This window comes from Oncorhynchus nerka, linkage group LG25 (genome assembly GCF_034236695.1).
Source record: "Oncorhynchus nerka isolate Pitt River linkage group LG25, Oner_Uvic_2.0, whole genome shotgun sequence".
Classification (NCBI taxonomy): Eukaryota; Metazoa; Chordata; class Actinopteri; order Salmoniformes; family Salmonidae; genus Oncorhynchus; species Oncorhynchus nerka.
The window spans coordinates 23,256,470-23,276,993 of NC_088420.1; the positions used below are offsets into that span (position 1 = coordinate 23,256,470).

Here is a 20,524-nt window from a genome sequence, read left to right on the forward strand (position 1 = left end):
CCATACCCAAACAGTTCGAACTACTAATTTTGAAAATTACTCTCTCCAGAAATAAGTCTCTCACTGTTGCCGCCTGCTACCGACCCCCTCAGCTCCCAGCTGTGCCCTGACACCATCTGTGAATTGATCGCCCCCATCTAGCTTCAGAGTTTGTTCTGTTAGGTGACCTAAACTGGGATATGCTTAACACCCCGGCAGTCCTACAATCTAAGCTAGATGCCCTCAATCTCACACAAATCATCAAGGAACCCACCAGGTACAACCCTAACTCTGTAAACAAGGGCACCCTCATAGACGTCATCCTGACCAACTGGCCCTCCAAATACACCTCCGCTGTCTTCAACCAGGATCTCAGCGATCACTGCCTCATTGCCTGTATCCGCTACGGAGCCGCAGTCAAACGACCACCCCTCATCACTGTCAAACGCTCCCTAAAACACGTCTGTGAGCAGGCCTTTCTAATCGACCTGGCCCGGGTATCCTGGAAGGACATTGACCTCATCCCGTCAGTTGAGGATGCCTGGTCATTCTTTAAAAGTATCTTCCTCACCATTTTAGATAAGCATGCTCCATTCAAAAAATGCAGAACTAAGAACAGATACAGCCCTTGGTTCACTCCAGACCTGACTGCCCTCGACCAGCACAAAAACATCCTGTGGCGGACTGCAATAGCATCGAATAGTCCCCGTGATATGCAACTGTTCAGGGAAGTCAGGAACCAATACACGCAGTCAGTCAGGAAAGCTAAGGCCAGCTTCTTCAGGCAGAAGTTTGCATCCTGTAGCTCCAACTCCAAGTTCTGGGACACTGTGAAGTCCATGGAGAACAAGAGCACCTCCTCCCAGCTGCCCACTGCACTGAGGCTAGGTAACACGGTCACCACCGATAAATCCACGATTATCGAAAACTTCAATAAGCATTTCTCAACGGCTGGCCATGCCTTCCGCCTGGCTACTCCAACCTCGGCCAACAGCTCCGCCCTCCCCGCAGCTCCTCGCCCAAGCCTCTCCAGGTTCTCCTTTACCCAAATCCAGATAGCAGATATTTTGAAAGAGCTGCAAAACCTGGACCCGTACAAATCAGCTGGGCTTGACAATCTGGACCCTCTATTTCTGAAACTATCCGCCGCCATTGTCGCAACCCCTATTACCAGCCTGTTCAACCTCTCTTTCATATCGTCTGAGATCCCCAAGGATTGGAAAGCTGCCGCAGTCATCCCCCTCTTCAAAGGGGGAGACACCCTGGACCCAAACTGTTACAGACCTATATCCATCCTGCCCTGCCTATCTAAGGTCTTCGAAAGCCAAGTCAACAAACAGGTCACTGACCATCTCGAATCCCGGCTGTGGCCGCTGTGCAATCTGGTTTCCGAGCCGGTCACGGGTGCAGCTCAGCCACACTCAAGGTACTAAACGATATCATAACCACCATCGATAAAAGACAGTACTGTGCAGCCGTCTTCATCGACCTTGCCAAGGCTTTCGATTCTGTCAATCACCATATTCTTATCGGCAGACTCAGTAGCCTCGGTTTTTCGGATGACTGCCTTGCCTGGTTCACCAATTACTTTGCAGACAGAGTTCAGTGTGTCAAATCGGAGGGCATGCTGTCCGGTCCTCTGGCAGTCTCTATGGGGGTGCCACAGGGTTCAATTCTCGGGCCGACTCTTTTCTCTGTATATATCAATGATGTTGCTCTTGCTGCGGGCGATTCCCTGATCCACCTCTACGCAGACGACACCATTCTATATACTTTCGGCCCGTCATTGGACACTGTGCTATCTAACCTCCAAACGAGCTTCAATGCCATAAAGCACTCCTTCCGTGGCCTCCAACTGCTCTTAAACGTTAGTAAAACCAAATGCATGCTTTTCAACCGATCGCTGCCTGCACCCGCATGCCCGACTAGCATCACCACCCTGGATGGTTCCGACCTTGAATATGTGGACATCTATAAGTACCTAGGTGTCTGGCTAGACTGCAAACTCTCCTTCCAGACTCATATCAAACATCTCCAATCTAAAATCAAATCAAGAGTCAGCTTTCTATTCTGCAACAAAGCCTCCTTCCCTCACGCCGCCAAGCTTACCCTAGTAAAACTGACTATCCTACCGATCCTCGACTTCGGCGATTGTCATCTACAAAATGGCTTCCAACACTCTACTCAGCAAACTGGATGCAGTCTATCACAGTGCCATCCGTTTTGTCACTAAAGCACCTCATACCACCCACCACTGGGACTTGTATGCTCTAGTCGGCTGGCCCTCGCTACATATTCGTCGCCAGACCCACTGGCTCCAGGTCATCTACAAGTCCATGCTAGGTAAAGCTCCGCCTTATCTCAGTTCACTGGTCACGATGGCAACACCCATCCGTAACACGCGCTCCAGCAGGTGTATCTCACTGATCATCCCTAAAGCCAACACCTCATTTGGCCGCCTTTCGTTCCAGTACTCTGCTGCATGTGACTGGAACGAATTGCAAAAATCGCTGAAGTTGGAGACTTTTATCTCCCTCACCAACTTCAAACATCAGCTATCTGAACAGCTAACCGATCGCTGCAGCTGTACATAGTCTATTGGTAAATAGCCCACCCATTTTCACCTACCTCATCCCCATACTGTTTTCATTTATTTACTTTTCTGCTCTTTTGCACACCAATATCTCTACCTGTACATGACCATCTGATCATTTATCACTCCAGTGTTAATCTGCAAAATTGTAATTATTCGCCTACCTCCTCATGCCTTTTGCACACATTGTATATAGACTGCCCCTTTTTTTCTACTGTGTTATTGACTTGTTAATTGTTTACTCCATGTGCAACTCTGTGTTGTCTGTTCACACTGCTATGCTTTATCTTGGCCAGGTCACAGTTGCAAATGAGAACTTGTTCTCAACTAGCCTACTTGGTTAAATAAAGGTGAAATAAAAATAAATAAATAAAAACTGCCGTCATAGCGCTCAGGAAGGAGACGCGTTCTGTCTCCTAGAGATGAACATACTTTGGTGCGAAAAGTGCAAATCAATCCCAGAACAACAGCAAAGGACCTTGAGAAGATGCTGGAGGAGGGCCTCCCGGGCCTCCCGGAGAGCCTCCCGGGTGCTGGAGGAGGGCCTCCCGCGCCAGCTGTGCCATCAGAGACTCTGGGTTCGCGCCCAGGCTCTGTCGTAACCGGCCGCGACCGGGAGGTCCGTGGGGCGACGCACAATTGGCCTAGTGTCGTCCGGGTTAGGGAGGGCTTGGCCGGTAGGGATGTCCTTGTCTCATCGCGCACCAGCGACTCCTGTGGCCGGCCCGGGCGCAGTGCGCCCTAACCAAGGTTGCCAGGTGCACAGTGTTTCCTCTGACACATTGGTGCGGCTGGCTTCCGGGTTGGATGCACGCTGTGTTAAGAAGCAGTGTGGCTTGGTTGGGTTGTGTATCGGAGGACGCATGACTTTCAACCTTCGTCTCTCCCGAGCCCGTATGGGAGTTGTAGCGATGAGACAAGATAGTAGCTACTAAAACAATTGGATACCATGAAATTGGGGAGAAAAAAGGGTAAAAAAAATAAAAAAAGATGCTGGAGGAAACAGGTACAAAAGTATCTATATCCACAGTTAAACGAGTCCTATATCGACATAACCTGAAAGGCCGCTCATCAAGAAAGAAACCATTGCTCCAAAACCGCCATAAAAAAGACAGACTACGGTTTGCAACTACACATGGGGAATAAGATCGTACTTTTGGAGAAATGTCCTCTGGTCTGATGAAACTAAAATAGAACTGTTGTGCCATAATGACCATCGATATGTCTGGAAGAAAAAGGGGGAGGCTTGCAAGCTGAAGAACACCATCCCAACCATGAAGCATGGGGGTGGCAGCATCATGTTGTGGGGGTGTTTTGCTGCAGAAGGGACTGGTGCACTTCACAAAATAGATGGCTTCATAAGGGAGGAGTTATGTGGATATATTGAAGCAACATCTCAAGACATCAGTAGGGAAGTTAAAGCTTGGTCGCAAATGGGTCTTCCAAATGGACAATGACCCCAAGCATACTTCCAAAGTTGTGGCAAAATGGCTTAAGGACAACAAAGTCAAGATATTGGAGTGTCCATCACAAAGCTCTGACCTCAATCCTATAGAACATTTGAGGGCAGAGCTGAAAAGGTGGGTGCGAGCAAGGAGGCCTACAAACCTGACCCAGTTAGACCAGCTCTGTCAGGAGGAATGGGCCAAAATTCTCCTAACTTATTGTGGGAAGCTTATGGAAGGCTACCCGAAACGTTTGACCCAAGTTAAACAATTTGAAGGCAATGCTACCAAATACTAAGCCAGGCAATGTACCTTTACAGAACATTTTACAGGCTTATAAAGACTTCTTTGAACTCATGTTTTCATGAAATGGAATAGGATGCACAATCCATATATTAGCTGTATTACAAGGATTGGCTGTCCCTTATAACGTCAAACGTCCTTGTAATGGCACCCGTGTGTAACGGCTCAGACAGCCGTCCTGCATCCCTCCCCATCTCCCTGACGATGCTGCTGTCCCCTGATAAACAGACAGATCGAGACACACACACTCTGTCTCTCTCAAAGTACCTGTGGCATTCTAATCCTCTAGAGGGTCTGGTTTATCTGAGCCATCTAACAGGTAAAACAGGAGGGATTATCCTTCTCCATCACAGCTCTGGGCTGATCCCCCTTCTTCAGAATCATCTACTGAGCAGCACTTGCATGGCTTAGCCACGGGGCATCTCGCAGACAGGCCTGCACACAGGTGTTTATGGAAGAGCTGATGGCAGGATATCCAGTAGGTGACTGTCGGAACTAGAAGCTCAAGCATTTCGCTACAATCGCATTAACATCTGCTAACCATGTGTATGTGACAAATAAAATATGATTTGATTTGACTGTGGAGGCCAAGTCATCTGATGCAGCACTCTATCACTCTCCTTCTTCGTTAAATAGCACTTACACAGCCTGGAGGTGTGTTGGGTCATTGTCCTGTTGAAAAACAAATGATAGTCACACTAAGCACAAACCAGATGTCCTTTATTAGTGGTTTCTTTGCAGAAATTCGACCATGAAGGTCTGATTCACGCATTCTCCTCTGAACAGCGGATGTTGAGATGTGTCCGTTACTTCAACTCTGTGAAACATTAATTGGGCTGCAATTTCTGAGGCTGGTAACTCTATTGAACCTATCCTCTGCAGCAGAGGTAACTCTGGGTCTTCCTTTCCTGTGACGGTCCTCATGAGAGACAGTTTCATCATAGCACATGATGGTTTTTGCGACTGCACTTGAAGAAACGCTCAAAGCTCTTGAAATTTTCCAGATTGACTGACCTTCGTGTCTTACATTGTGTCTGCATTGTGTCCTACCACCCGCCAACCCCTCTTTTTACGCTTCTGCTACTCTCTGTTCATCAAATATGCATAAACACTTTAACGATACCTACATGTACATACTACCTCAATAAGCCTGACTAACAGGTATATAGTCTTGCTATTCTTTTTTCAAAATGTCTTTTTACTGTTGTTTTATTTCTTTACTCTCTCTCACACACACACACACACACACCTTTTTTTCTCTCGCACCATTGGTTAGAGCCTGTAAGTAAGCATTTCACTGTAAGGTCTACCTACACCTGTTGTATTCGGCGCACGTGACATTTTTTATTTATTTATTTGATTTACAGTAGTGACTGTCGTTTCTCTTTGCTTATTTGAGCTGTTCTTGCCATAATATGGACTTGGTCTTTTACCAAATAGGGCCATCTTCTGTATACCACCCCTACCTTGTCACAACACAACTGATTGGCTCAAATGCAAATTCACTTTTAACAAGGCACACCTGTTAATTGAAATGCATTCCAGGTGAGTACCTCATGAAGCTGGTTGAGAGAATGCATAGAGTGTGCAAAGCTGTCATTAAGGAAAGGGGTAGCTACTTTGAGGAATCTCAAATATAAAATATATTTTGATTTGTTTAACACTTGTTTGGTTACTACATGATTCCATGTGTTATTTCATAGTTTTGATGTCTTCACTATTATTCTACAATGTAGAAAATAGTCAAATAAACAAAATCCCTTGAATGAGTAGGTGTGTCCACACTTTTGACTGGTACTGTAAATCAATGGTAGTAATGGCTACTGACTGACCGTGCAGGAATTTCCTTTCATCCTTAATATAACCCGTGCGTCAATCTATACTGAACAAAAATATAAACGCAACATGTAAAGTGTTGGTCCCATGATTCCTGAGCTTAAATAAAAGATCCCAGAAATGTTCCTTACACACAAAAAGCTTATTTCTCTCAACTTTTGTGCAGAAATGTGTTTATGTCCCTGTTAGTGAGCATTTCTCCTTTGCCAATATAATCTATCACCTGACAGGTGTGGCATATCAATAAACTGATTAAACAGCATAATCATTACACAGGTGCACCTTGTTTTGGGGACAATAAAAGGCCACTCTAAAATGTGCAGTTTTGTCACACAACACAATGCCACAGATGTCTCAAGTTTTGAGAGAGCGTGCAATTGGCATGCTGACTGCAAGAATAACCACCAGAGCTATTGCCAGATAATTGAATGTTAATTTCTCTACCATAAGCTGCCTCCAACGTCGTTCTAGAGAATTTGTCAGTACGTCCAACCGGCCTCACAACTACAGACCACTTGGAAACCATGCCAGCCCAGGACCTCTACATCTGGCTTCTTCATCTGCGGGATCGTCTGAGACCAGCCACCCGGACAGCTGAGGAGTATTTCTGTCTGTAATGAAGCCCTTTTGTGGGGAAAAACTGATTGGCTGGCCCTGGCTCCCCAGTGGGTGGGCCTGGCTCCCAAGTGGGTGGGCCTGTGCCCTCCCAGGCCCACCCATGGCTGCGCCTTTGCAACCATGGGGGGAAAGGCGCATAGATTAGGACCTAATTAATTAATTTTATATGACTTATTTCCTTATATAAACTGTAACTCAGTAAAATCGTTGAAATTGTGGCATGTTGCGTTTCATATTTTGTTCAGTATTAGTAACATCCACCACATCCGCCTGTGTCAGCCTTCCGCATCTGCGGTGGAAGGTGGCCAAGCTACAGTGATGTTTGTCAGACCATGAGACATCCCGACAATAGGTCTTCTCACGAAAATGTCTGTAGCGTCCAAACGGTTTGGCCTAGAAAATAATATGACCACTCTATGGAAAGATGAGACACTCCCACAATTATCACGGGTCTGAAGGTAACCGGAACTTGTTAAAAAACATTAATGGTAGTTTTGAGGTAATTTTGTGCCAACAAAAAAAAGGGGTTAAATATGTGTCCACGAAACGTAAATATTTTCCTTAGCTTTCTTATGTTTCCTAGACACAGGAAAGCAACTTCAAAACCTTATTCCTTATGATTTATTTTTGGACTGTTGGTTCTGCCATTTATGAATGTGTTTTAAATGCGTTTATATGGGCTATAGTAGTAAAGGCCAAAATACAATATTTTATACACATTTTGATACCTAGTTACAGGGGTCCTAAAATTCTAAATTAAATATCTATATGACCCCCACCCCCCCCCCGCTTAGTGTTTTAGAGGTTAAAGATTCTGGAGAATAATGTGGAGAACCACCACATCTGTTGGCAGCACATTACCAGCCACTTTAACTGAGCTCCTTTCCTTGGCTATCTCCAGTCCACTTTATCCCCCGCCACTCATTATGTGTCTCCCAGACCCACATGGGGTTTCAGGCTATGACTCTGAGATAGGTGCCCTCTCAGCACCGCTGTGCTCTTAACCCGAGGAAAACTCAACCCACATCTCCCAATATAAATCTCCCTTCACCCAGCTTACAGCCAGCAGACATCATTATCTCTCTCCACAGCCCAGAAAATCAATAGCTGGTTGGTTGGAGGGAAATATTTGAAACACAAGGATGGTGAGAAAGAGTGAGTGGGAAAGAAAAGTAGTTGTGGTGGTTAGCTAACTGTTCATGAGAGAAAAAGAGGTTGAGCTTCTCACAAATCCACTCTTGTTCAAAGCGTCTTTATAAGCAGTAATAATGTTCTGACAGTTTTATTAAACGTTTTAAGAGGAAGACAAAGCAGATTGGGAAATAATTACATGGAGGAACGAGCTTTCTCTTCACCATGACTACAATGAGGATAATCATAATTGTTCCTACAACTTAACATCTAGCTGCTACAGAATTCTGTTGAAATCGTCTGAATTTCGCAACAAATTGAATGAGGGCCTTTCTTAAAGCTGAATATGCTCACAAATGCAATCCGTGTATGCTAATCGCCACAAAGAAAGTTGAACAGACCAACAGCCACGCATTAATCCAAGTTATTTTCTGTTGTGTAATTGAGGCTTTCAACATAAACTTTCTATAATGCTGTATTGCTTCATGCTCATTATAGTCCACATTCACAATATCAATCTTACACAGTACTGAATGTTGGCATTGTCTTTACAGTGTTAGCAGAGTTGTCCTTCACTTGTGTCATTGACCTTGTGAGTTCTTTGGAACATGACTGTTTTCTCTCCGGAATTATGGAATTCTACCAGAAAATGGTTTCTCTCTCGATTCTCCATCTTGCTAATATAAATACAGATGTTGAATCTGTCTGTTGTTCCAGTGCCATGAGGTTCATGGTTGCATTGTGTGTGGCAGGGACAGCCATCGTGATCTGCTACTGGGACGGAATAGTGCACTTTATCATGTACCTCATGATGATACACCGCTTATGGAACACTGTGTCACCTTGGTCTTCTTGTAATGTTGATCTACAAATCACACATACACCACCATTCTAATACACTCCATTCATGCCTGGACCAATTAAGCAAGTATTGTATTACATTGTACCTTATAGTCCCCTTCGCCAAGAGGGCTAAGGATTCGTACTGCAGAATCGGGACATCTTTGTGTGACCACACATCATCTCACTGCTGGGCCATTCATTTGAAGCTGTATGCTGCCACTAGTTTACAGTGATTGGAGTAACCACTTTGGGCCATTTCTCCCCCTCTCTCAGTATGTCTTATCATACCCTCGGTCTCTTCTGGGCTGGATCGTTGTTTGCCAACATGAGTGTCTTTGTGACAGGAGTCATTGTAGGTGAGTCTCACCATCACCCCTCCTGTGTCCCACAATGACCGAGTTAATCAACTGTACAGCGTTGTAGCATCAGTGTCATAGTGTAGGCTGCCAGTACAGCAATGCACTCGCCTTTAACATTGACAGAACAAAGCAAAACTAGTCTCAAAGCATCTGTTCTCTGGGTTTCAAACTGAGAAGTATCGGAGGATCAAACTAACCCACAACAATGTGTTACCATCATTTTGTATTTAAGTTGCATATTAGTTCAATGATGCCCTACTGCGGACTTATTTAGAACATCATTTAAGTTACTTACAATCTGTGTATAATATAGCTGTCACGCTCGCTATCCTCAAACTCCCTGTCATAAATCAACCAAGGCGCAGCGTGCATGGAGTTCCACATCTTTTAATTGGAGTGAAACCTAAACAAACAGGTAAACAACAATGACCGTGCCGCAATCGAGGTGCCCACAAACACACACGGAAAATAAAGGCTGCCTAAGTATGATTCTCAATCAGAGACAACGATAGACAGCTGTCCCTGATTGAGAACCATACCCGGCCAAAACATAGAAATACAGAAACCTAGAAAACAAAACATAGAATGCCCACCCCACATCACACCCTGACCTAACCAAATAGAGAAATAAAACTGCTCTCTAAGGTCAGGGGGTGACAATAGCCTCCAAGTTATGATAATGAGGTCTCTTCTTTTGGCAAAGGTCTACTCTGTTTCTCATGTAAACATCATGGAAATGTGTCAACTATAACACGGTTAAAATTAGACTGCTCTACTCTACTTCAGATGTACCCAGTTCCTCCTCATACTTTTAAGGGATGAAATGCTCTCTATGTTTCCCTCCCTGGCAGGTCAATTTGGGTCAGATATCCATCCTGCTTTCTGGCTCAACATGCCCTTCCTATTGCTTCCTATATGAGGAGCGATCAAGCTGTTTCAACATGCCCAAGACCGGGCCCACCCTCGGAGGATACAGGGTGAGATAGAGAAGGTCGCAGCTGATGTCCCTCTAGTGGTGTGGGGGCTGTGCTTTGGCAAAGTGGGTGGGGTTAGATCCTTCCTGTTTGGCCCTGTCCGGGGGTGTCCTCGGATGGGGCCACAGTGTCTCTTGACCCCTCCTGTCTCAGCCTCCAGTATTTATGCTGCAGTAGTTTATGTGTCGGGGGGCTAGGGTCAGTTTGTTATATCTGGAGTACTTCTCCTGTCCTATTCCGTGTCCTGTGTGAATCTAAGTGTGTGTTCTCTAATTCTCTCCTTCTCTCTTTCTTTCTCTCTCTCTGAGGACCTGAACCCTAGGACCGTGCCCCAGGACTACCTGACATGATGACTCCTTGCTGTCCCCAGTCCACCTGGCCGTGCTGCTGCTCCAGTTTCAACTGACCTGAGCCCTAGGACCATGCCCCAGGACTACCTGACATGATGACTCCTTGCTGTCCCCAGTCCACCTGGCCGTGCTGCTGCTCCAGTTTCAACTGACCTGAGCCCTAGGACCATGCCCCAGGACTACCTGACATGATGACTCCTTGCTGTCCCCAGTCCACCTGACCATGCTGCTACTCCAGTTTCAACTGTTCTGCCTTATTATTATACGACCATGCTGGTCATTTATGAACATTTGAACTTCTTGGCCATGTTCTGTTATAATCTCCACCCGGCACAGCCAGAAGAGGACTGGCCACCCCACATAGCCTGGTTCCTCTCTAGGTTTCTTCCTAGGTTTTGGCCTTTCTAGGGAGTTTTTTCTAGCCACCGTGCTTCTACACCTGCATCGCTTGCTGTTTGGGGTTTTAGGCTGGGTTTCTGTACAGCACTTTGAGATATCAGCTGATGTACGAAGGGCTATATAATTAAATGTGATTTGATTTGATTTGATTAACTTGATAGATTGCTTAGGGCCAGGAGTTTTACCTAACCATGTGACCTCACCAGGAAAACTAGGGCTCAGATCATAGAAATAGAATGGGTGTCCCCATAGAGCCCCGTAGTGGAGGTGTCATAATACCCATAAAACCTAGCGGTCAAACAGGGAAATGGTTCCAATCGTTTTTCCACCATACATTTTTCCTATAGGGGATTTTAGAAACACTTAAAATAAGGGCTGTGTTTCGTGTAGTCTTACCCTTGTGTGACATTTTGATAACCATGTACATCTCTTGTGGACAAAGTGACATTTATCAATATACATACACTACCCTTCAAAAGTTTGGGGTAACTTAGAAATGTCCTTTTTTTTTCTTTTTTTTGTCCATTAAAATAACATCCAATTGACCATAAATAGTATAGACATGGTTAATGTTGTAAATTACTTTTGCAGCTGGAAACGGATGATTTTTAATGGAATATCTACATAGGCGTACGGAGGCCCATTATCAGCAATTGTCATTCCTGTGTTCCAATGGCACGTTGTGTTAGCTAATCCAAGTTTATAATTTTAAAAGGCTAATTGATCATTACAAAACCCTTTCGCAATTATGTTATCACAGCTGAAAACTGTTGTTCTGATTAAAGAAGAAATAAAACGGGCCTTCTTTAGACCAGTTGAGTATCTGGTGCATCAGCATTTGTGGGTTCGATTATATGCTCAAAATGGCCAGAAACAAAGAACTATTCTTGTTCTGAGAAATGAAAGCTATTCCATGCGAGAAATTGTCAAGAAACTGAAGATCTCGTGCAACGCTGTGTACTACTCCCTTCACAGAACAGCGCAAACTGGCTCTAACCAGAATAGAAAGAGGATTGGGAGGCCCCGGTGCACAACTGAGCTAGAGGACAAATACATTAGAGTGTCTAGTTTGAGAAACAGATGCCTCACAAGTCCTCAACTGGCAGCTTCAATAAATAATACCATAAACACCAGTCTCAATGTCAACAGTGAAGAGGCGACTCCAGGATGTTGGCCTTCTCGGCACAGTTCCTCTGTCCAGTGGCTGTGTTCTTTTGCCCATCTTAATCTTTTCTTTTTATTGGCCAGTCTGAGATATGACTTTCTTTGCAACTCTGCCTAGAAGGCCAGCGGTAGTGTATATACTCTCAGATTTGAAAATGCTAATTAGCATCAAAGTAAACATCATGCAAGACTACAAATCCCTGCAAGCTCCTGCACATCATCTCTAGCTGGCACCTTTGCTAACAGGTATATTTAAAGACATTTTGCCAATTTATTCATAACTACATTTAGCTAACATTAGATAGTTAGTTAATCCAGAGATTTTTACCTTTGCCTCAATGTGTCAGTCTCGTCCAGATCATCATTGCATTTGTAGTTCTTTATAATAGCCACGTTATCAGCTAATTAGCGTTTCATTTGTTTGGGGTAAATACAGGCGAATATGTTGATAAAAGTCACCTTGTCCCAGAGAGATTTACACTGTTACACTGTTAAAACACTATGAACTCTTTTAGAGCTCCGACTTGAAGATCACTGAGATCATGATTTGACCTCGTATTTTTTTAGAGTTTCCAGTTGTTTAGAACGCGGCATCTATTCAAGTACCCTTCAATATGTGCTGTGATTTGTTGATTCAACTCAACGGACATTACAAAAAATACATTCCATTGCATGAGCCACATCAGTTAACATACTTTGAATGAACATTCTGTTACCATAAAAAGTATTGCGTCACAGTACCAGGCAGCCTTTGTGAATGTGCCCATGAGTTTACCAGTCAAATGCGAGGGTTAAAGGTTCCAAGCCCGTTTTCATCATTCTATTTCTATGGCTCAGAGTTAGACTTGATCAGGAAAAACTCCTGGTCCTAGTAATGCTATGTTTCTACAATATCTTCTCAGAAGTGTGTACTTATGGCTATGTTTGCATATCATCTCAGTGCATATCATCTGTCTAAAGTTTTAGTCTCATCTGGCGCACAACAGACCTTTTCCAGGTGCTGCTGATACTGGGGACCATGTCCTTCACTCTCTTCAGGGGCTTGGTGAGCCAGCAGGGCCTGAATACACACTTAGAAATAAACACACTGTCACGCCCTGGCCATAGAGAGGCTTTTATTCTATATTTTGGTTAGGCCGGGGTGTGACTAGGGTGGGCATTCTAGTTTCTTTATTTCTATGTTTTCTATTTCTTTGTGTTTGGCCGGGTGTGGTTCTCAATCAGAGGCAGCTGTATATCGTTGTCTCTGATTGAGAATCGTACTTATGTAGCCTTTTCCCCACCTGGGTTTGTGGGTAGTTGTTTTCTGTATAGTCTTAGTTACCTTACAGAACGGTTCCTTTCTCGTGTTGTTATTTTTGTTCTAGTGGTCAGATTTAAATAAATATCACGAACACGTACCACGCTGGGCTTTGGTCCACTCCTTCTTCATCAGACGAGCGTTACACACTCAAAAATAAAACATCAGAAATAAAGTGTTATATTAGGATTGGTCCAGCGCACCAATTTTAGTACAGCCTAAAGAGTCATAGTTATTCCCTCATGTGCCACCTGTCTTTGTAGTAGATAATGATTTGTTTATGATGCATAGATTATGTGCAACATCTTCTGTGCTGATTCAATCATGTCATATAGGTGGTCTCATATGACACTTTACTCTCAAAAAGCCACTTGAAGATGATTTGTCTGATTTGTGGAAAAATGTATCTACTTATTATATGTTTTAATGGGATTTTCATTCAATACTTGTTCATGTTCTCCTGTGACCAGACATGGTTTAAATTACAATAACTGATCCTGCAGATGAGTAGTTTATAAAGTACTCTTGCCTAGAGTATGAGCCCTATCTGAAGGACCCGGGGGGCTACCCCAAGGTTATTTTGGGTACTTCAGACACAGAGCATGCCTCTTTGCAGTGTCAGTGGCATCCCTTAATAGTTGCTAACCCACTTTGTTTTAAATAACAATGTAATATCCACTCCATCCAGAGATCACTTGGAGTTGCCTTGAAGCCTGCACTCTCTCTCCTCTATGTGCATTTACATTTACATTACATTTAAGTCATTTAGCAGACGCTCTTATCCAGAGCGACTTACAAATTGGTGCATTCACCTTATGACCTCCAGTGGAACAGTAGTGCATCTAAATCTTTTCAGGGGGAGGGGGGGTGAGAGGGATTACTTTATCCTATCCTAGGTATTCCTTAAAGAGGTGGGGTTTCAGGTGTCTCCGGAAGGTGGTGATTGACTCCGCTGTCCTGGCGTCGTGAGGGAGTTTGTTCCACCATTGGGGGGCCAGAGCAGCGAACAGTTTTGACTGGGCTGAGCGGGAACTGTACTTCCTCAGTGGTAGGGAGGCGAGCAGGCCAGAGGTGGATGAACGCAGTGCCCTTGTTTGGGTGTAGGGCCTGATCAGAGCCTGGAGGTACTGAGGTGCCGTTCCCCTCACAGCTCCGTGGCAAGCACCATGGTCTTGTAGCGGATGCGAGCTTCAACTGGAAGCCAGTGGAGGGAGCGGAGGAGCGGGGTGACGGAGAGAACTTGGGAAGGTTGAACACCAGACGGGCTGCGGCGTTCTGGATGAGTTGTAGGGGTTTAATGGCACAGGCAGGGAGCCCAGACAACAGCGAGTTGCAGTAATCCAGACGGGAGATGACAAGTGCCTGGATTAGGACCTGCGCCGCTTCCTGTGTGAGGCAGGGTCGTACTCTGCGGATGTTGTAGAGCATGAACCTACAGGAACGGGCCACCGCCTTGATGTTAGTTGAGAACGACAGGGTGTTGTCCAGGATCACGCCAAGGTTCTTAGCGCTCTGGGAGGAGGACACAGTGGAGTTGTCAACCGTGATGGCGAGATCATGGAACGGGCAGTCCTTCCCGGGAGGAAGAGCAGCTCCGTCTTGCCGAGGTTCAGCTTGAGGTGGTGATCCGTCATCCACACGGATATGTCTGCCAGACATGCAGAGATGCGATTCGCCACCTGGTCATCAGAAGGGGGAAAGGAGAAGATTAATTGTGTGTCGTCTGCATAGCAATGATAGGAGAGACCATGTGAGGTTATGACAGAGCCAAGTGACTTGGTGTATAGCGAGAATAGGAGAGGGCCTAGAACAGAGCCCTGGGGGACACCAGTGGTGAGAGCACGTGGTGTGGAGACGGATTCTCGCCACGCCACCTGGTAGGAGCGACCTGTCAGGTAGGACGCAATCCAAGCGTGGGCCGCGCCGGAGATGCCCAACTCGGAGAGGGTGGAGAGGAGGATCTGATGGTTCACAGTATCGAAGGCAGCCGATAGGTCTAGAAGGATGAGAGCAGAGGAGAGAGAGTTAGCTTTAGCAGTGCGGAGCGCCTCCGTGATACAGAGAAGAGCAGTCTCAGTTGAATGACTAGTCTTGAAACCTGACTGATTTGGATCAAGAAGGTCATTCTGAGAGAGATAGCGGGAGAGCTGGCCAAGGACGGCACGTTCAAGAGTTTTGGAGAGAAAAGAAAGAAGGGATACTGGTCTGTAGTTGTTGACATCGGAGGGATCGAGTGTAGGTTTTTTCAGAAGGGGTGCAACTCTCGCTCTCTTGAAGACGGAAGGACGTAGCCAGCGGTCAGGGATGAGTTGATGAGCGAGGTGAGGTAAGGGAGAAGGTCTCCGGAAATGGTCTGGAGAAGAGAGGAGGGGATAGGGTCAAGCGGGCAGGTTGTTGGGCGGCCGGCCGTCACAAGACGCGAGATTTCATCTGGAGAGAGAGGGGAGAAAGAGGTCAGAGCACAGGGTAGGGCAGTGTGAGCAGAACCAGCGGTGTCGTTTGACTTAGCAACGAGGATCGGATGTCGTCGACCTTCTTTTCAAAATGGTTGACGAAGTCATCTGCAGAGAGGGAGGAGGGGGAGGGGAGGGAGGATTCAGGAGGGAGGAGAAGGTTGCAAAGAGCTTCCTAGGGTTAGAGGCAGATGCTTGGAATTTAGAGTGGTAGAAAGTGGCTTTAGCAGCAGAGAGAGAAGAGGAAAATGTAGAGAGGAGGGAGTGAAAGGATGTCAGGTCCGCAGGGAGGCGAGTTTTCCTCCATTTCCGCTCGGCTGCCCGGAGCCTGTTCTGTGAGCTCGCAATGAGTCGTCGAGCCACGGAGCGGGAGGGGAGGACCGAGCCGGCCTGGAGGATAGGGGACATAGAGAGTCAAAGGATGCAGAAAGGGAGGAGAGGAGGGTTGAGGAGGCAGAATCAGGAGATAGGTTGGAGAAGGTTTGAGCAGAGGGAAGAGATGATAGGATGGAAGAGGAGAGAGTAGCGGGGGAGAGAGAGCGAAGGTTGGGACGGCGCGATACCATCCGAGTAGGGGCAGTGTGGGAAGTGTTGGATGAGAGCGAGAGGGAAAAGGATACAAGGTAGTGGTCGGAGACTTGGAGGGGAGTTGCAGCGAGGTTAGTGGAAGAACAGCATCTAGTAAAGATGAGGTCGAGCGTATTTCCTGCCTTGTGAGTAGGGGGAAGGTGAGAGGGTGAGGTCAAAAGAGGAGAGGAGTGGAAAGAAGGAGGCAGAGAGGAATGAGTCAAAGGTAGGCGTGGGGAGGTTAAAGTCGCCCAGAACTGTGAGAGGTGAGCCGTCCTCAGGAAAGGAGCTTATCAAGGCATCAAGCTCATTGATGAACTCTCCGAGGGAACCTGGAGGGCGATAAATGATAAGGATGTTAAGCTTGAAAGGGCTGGTAACTGTGACAGCATGGAATTCAAAGGAGGCGATAGACAGATGGGTAAGGGGAGAAAGAGAGAATGACCACTTGGGAGAGATGAGGATCCCGGTGCCACCACCCCGCTGACCAGAAGCTCTCGGGGTGTGCGAGAACACGTGGGCAGACGAAGAGAGAGCAGTAGGAGTAGCAGTGTTGTCTGTGGTGATCCATGTTTCCGTCAGTGCCAAGAAGTCGAGGGACTGGAGGGAGACATAGGCGGAGATGAACTCTGCCTTGTTGGCCGCAGATCGGCAGTTCCAGAGGCTACCGGAGACCTGGAACTCCACGTGGGTCGTGCGCGCTGGGACCACCAGATTAGGGTGGCCGCGGCCACGCGGTGTGGAGCGTTTGTATGGTCTGTGCAGAGAGGAGAGAACAGGGATAGACAGACACATAGTTGACAGGCTACACAAGAGGCTACGCTAATGCAAAGGAGATTGGAATGACAAGTGGACTACACGTCACGAGTGTTCAGAAAGTTAAGCTTACGTAGCAAGAATCTTATTGACTAAAATGATTAAAATGATACAGTACTGCTGAAGTAGGCTAGCTGGCAGAGGCTGCGTTGTTGACTATGTAGGCTAGCTGGCATTGGCTGCGTTGTTGACACTACACTAATCAAGTCGTTCCGTTGAGTGTAATAGTTTCTACTGTGCTGCTATTCGGGGCTAGCTGGCTAGCTAGCAGTGTTGATTACGTTACGTTGCATCTCATCATTACACCACAATGAGAGGGCTGAAAGGCCAGGTTGGTTCATCATCTCTGATTTCTTAGGCAAGAGAATGTGGTTGTGACGGGGCCAGTCTCAACGGCCGCCTGGGTTTACTCCAAATGCTGGGTGTTTTGTTTTATTAGGGTTCTTAACGGAGTCAATAGGTTATCTAAAGACCTTGTTGTGGCTACAGTCCAGGAACAATGGCAAAGCATCGATCAGGCAGGGAACTGCATGCTGAGAACTTGATAAGCTAATCCTCCTTCCCCTGAACCCCCCATCAGCAACACACTGGGTGGGAGGTGTGTGTGTGTGTATGCGTGCATGTGTGTATGCTCTAGCTAGCATGTGTGTGTCAAAGCATGTGTGTGCAATGCAGGTGTGTGTGTGTGTGTGTGGTGTTACCCTGCCTTTGCATTGAGTGAGCAACCTTTTTAATCATTGATGGTGATAAACCACGGCAGACAGATGACCGGGCGCAGCACACAGACACTGCTCCAAGGACTGAAGGGCAACGTGTGATTGGCTCTCAGCCTCTGTGCTCAATTCATTAGGATTCATCAGGACCAAAGCCCTGGAACAAAAGCCACTGTTCAAAAGGTATAATTTGATGCCATTACTTCAGCAGCTACCTGACTTTCAAGCTCCAAATATTATCTGTTGAAGTGCAAGTGAGAGTCAATGTAATGACCTCTATTTGAACACTACAATTTGATCCTCAGTGTGCATTGTGAAAGCACTTCAAATGTGTGTGTGTGTGTGTGTGTGTGTGTGTGCGTGTGCGTGTGCGAGTGTGTGTTGTCTATGCAGCCGGCAGCAGTATTATCTGTATTCTGTGTGAGTGCTTGTACTGCTGTAACACTGTTAGTGCCCTAGCAAGGATGAAGATGTACTGCATTAATTGTCCATTGGTGTGTCTATATTAATTCTCCATTGGAGTGTCAGAGCTGCACAGTGGAGCAGGACGGCTGGAATCACACAGATGTCTGAGACACTTGTACTGTAATGTAATCCTGTGACGTAATCCCTGTTGTAGATTCTGCACTTCCTGTTCTACATGCTGCCAATGCTGGGGGCCATTGTCTATGGACTCATAGTGCCTGGCTGTATGTGGATGCCTGATTGGACTGTGTTCGAGGCATTGCCCAGGTAAGATATGGGGGACATATGTGTTATTATGGGTTAATAACATAAACTACAGTTCCCAGAATGCAATATACTCTACCTACATTTCTTCTTCTACATCCAGGACCTCTATACTACACTGTGTCAGAGGAAGGCCCAAAAAATTGTCCAAGAGTCCAGCCACCCAAATCATAGACTGTTCTCTCTGCTACCGCACGGCAAGATGTACCGGACCTCCATGTGTAGGTTCAAAAGACTCCACTGCTGCTACTCGCTGTTTATTATCTATGCAAAGTCACTTTACCCCTACCTACATGTACATATTACCACAATTACCTCGACTAACCTGTGCCCCTGCACATTGATTCTGTACTAGAGGTCAACAGATTAATCGGTATAGTCGATTAATTAGGGCCGATTTCAAGCTTTCATAACATTCGGTAATCGGCATTTTTGGACACCGATCATGGCCGATTACATTGCACTTCACGAGGAGACTGCGCGGCAGGCTGAACACCTGTTATGCGAGTGCAGCAAGGAGCCAAGGTAAGGTGCTAGCTAGCATTACACGTATCTTATAAAAAACAATCAATCTTAACATAATCACTAGTTAACTACACATGGTTGATGATATTACTAGTTTATCTAGTTTGTCCTGCGTTGCAAATAATCGATGCGGTGCCTGTTAATTTATCATTGAATCACAGCCTACTTCGCCAAACTGTAACGGCTTTCTACTGGTGAAGGAGAGTCGGACCAAACTGCAGCGTGTAGATTTCGATCCATGTTTAATAAAACAACTTAACACGAATCAACACACAAACTCAACAAAACAATAAACGAAACGAAAACCGAAAACAGCCTATACATGTGTCTACAAACCTCTAACAAGGACATCAAGACACACAGGACAATCACCCACAATACAACCAAAGAATATGGCTGCCTAAATATGGTTCCCAATCAGAGACAACGGTAAACACCTGCCTCTGATTGAGAACCACTTCAGACAGCCATAGACTCTCCCAGAACACCCCACTAAGCTACAATCCCACTAAGCTACACACCACATACAAAAACCCATGTCACACCCTGGCCTGACCAAAACACAGAACCCCCCCCCCCCAAGGTGCGGACTCCCGAACGCACCTCAAAACAACAGGGAGGGTCCGGGTGGGCGTCTGTCCATGGTGGCGGCTCCGGTGCGGGACGCGGACCCCACTCAAACACTGTCTTAGTCCCTCTTCCTCGCGTCCCTGGATAGTCCACCCTCGCCGCCGACCATGGCCTAGTAGTCCTCACCCAGAACCCCACTGGACTGAGGAGCAGATCGGGACTGAAGGACAGCTCGGGACGGAGGCAGCTCGGGACTGAGAGAAAGCTCGAGAGTGAGAGAAAGCTCGAGAGTGAGAGAAAGCTCAGGAGTGAGAGAAAGCTCAGGAGTGAGAGAAAGCTCAGGAGGAGTGAGAGAAAGCTCAGGAGTGAGAGGAAGCTCAGGAGTGAGAGGAAGCTCAGGCAGGTTGATGGATCTACCAGATCCTGGCTGGCTGGTGGTTCCGGCAGATCCTGGCTGACTGGCAGATCCTGGCTGACTGGCGGATCCTGGCTGACTAGCGGTTATGGCAGATCCTGGCTGACTGGCGGATCCTGGCTGACTGGCTGACTGGCGGATCCTGGCTGACTGGCGGATCCTGGCTGACTGGCGGATCTGGCAGATCCTGGCTGACTGGCGGATCCTGGCTGACTGACGTATCCTGGCTGACAAGCGGATCTGGCAGATCCTGGCTGACTGGCGGATCCTGGCTGACTGGCGGATCCTGGCTGACTAGCGGTTCTGGCAGATCCTGGCTGACTGGCGGATCCTGGCTGACTGGCTGACTGGCGGATCCTGGCTGACTGGCGGATCCTGGCTGACAAGCGGATCTGGCAGATCCTGGCTGACTGGCGGATCCTGGCTGACTGGCTGACTGGCG

General features: G+C 46.6%; 1 protein-coding gene across 1 annotated transcript in view; it reads left to right on the plus strand.

Moving 5' to 3' along the window:
- Positions 1-3,059: 3,059 nt before the first annotated feature.
- Positions 3,060-20,524, plus strand: part of LOC115109777 (transmembrane 6 superfamily member 2-like) — a 28,880-nt gene continuing 11,415 nt past the window's right edge. Inside the window, 10 exon segments of the mRNA XM_065009928.1 lie at positions 3,060-3,195; positions 8,460-8,564; positions 8,643-8,742; positions 9,022-9,104; positions 9,959-10,041; positions 10,043-10,084; positions 11,469-11,485; positions 12,955-13,088; positions 13,828-13,873; positions 18,462-18,575. Of these exon segments, the coding sequence (XP_064866000.1) occupies positions 3,060-3,195; positions 8,460-8,564; positions 8,643-8,742; positions 9,022-9,104; positions 9,959-10,041; positions 10,043-10,084; positions 11,469-11,485; positions 12,955-13,088; positions 13,828-13,873; positions 18,462-18,575 (860 nt within the window).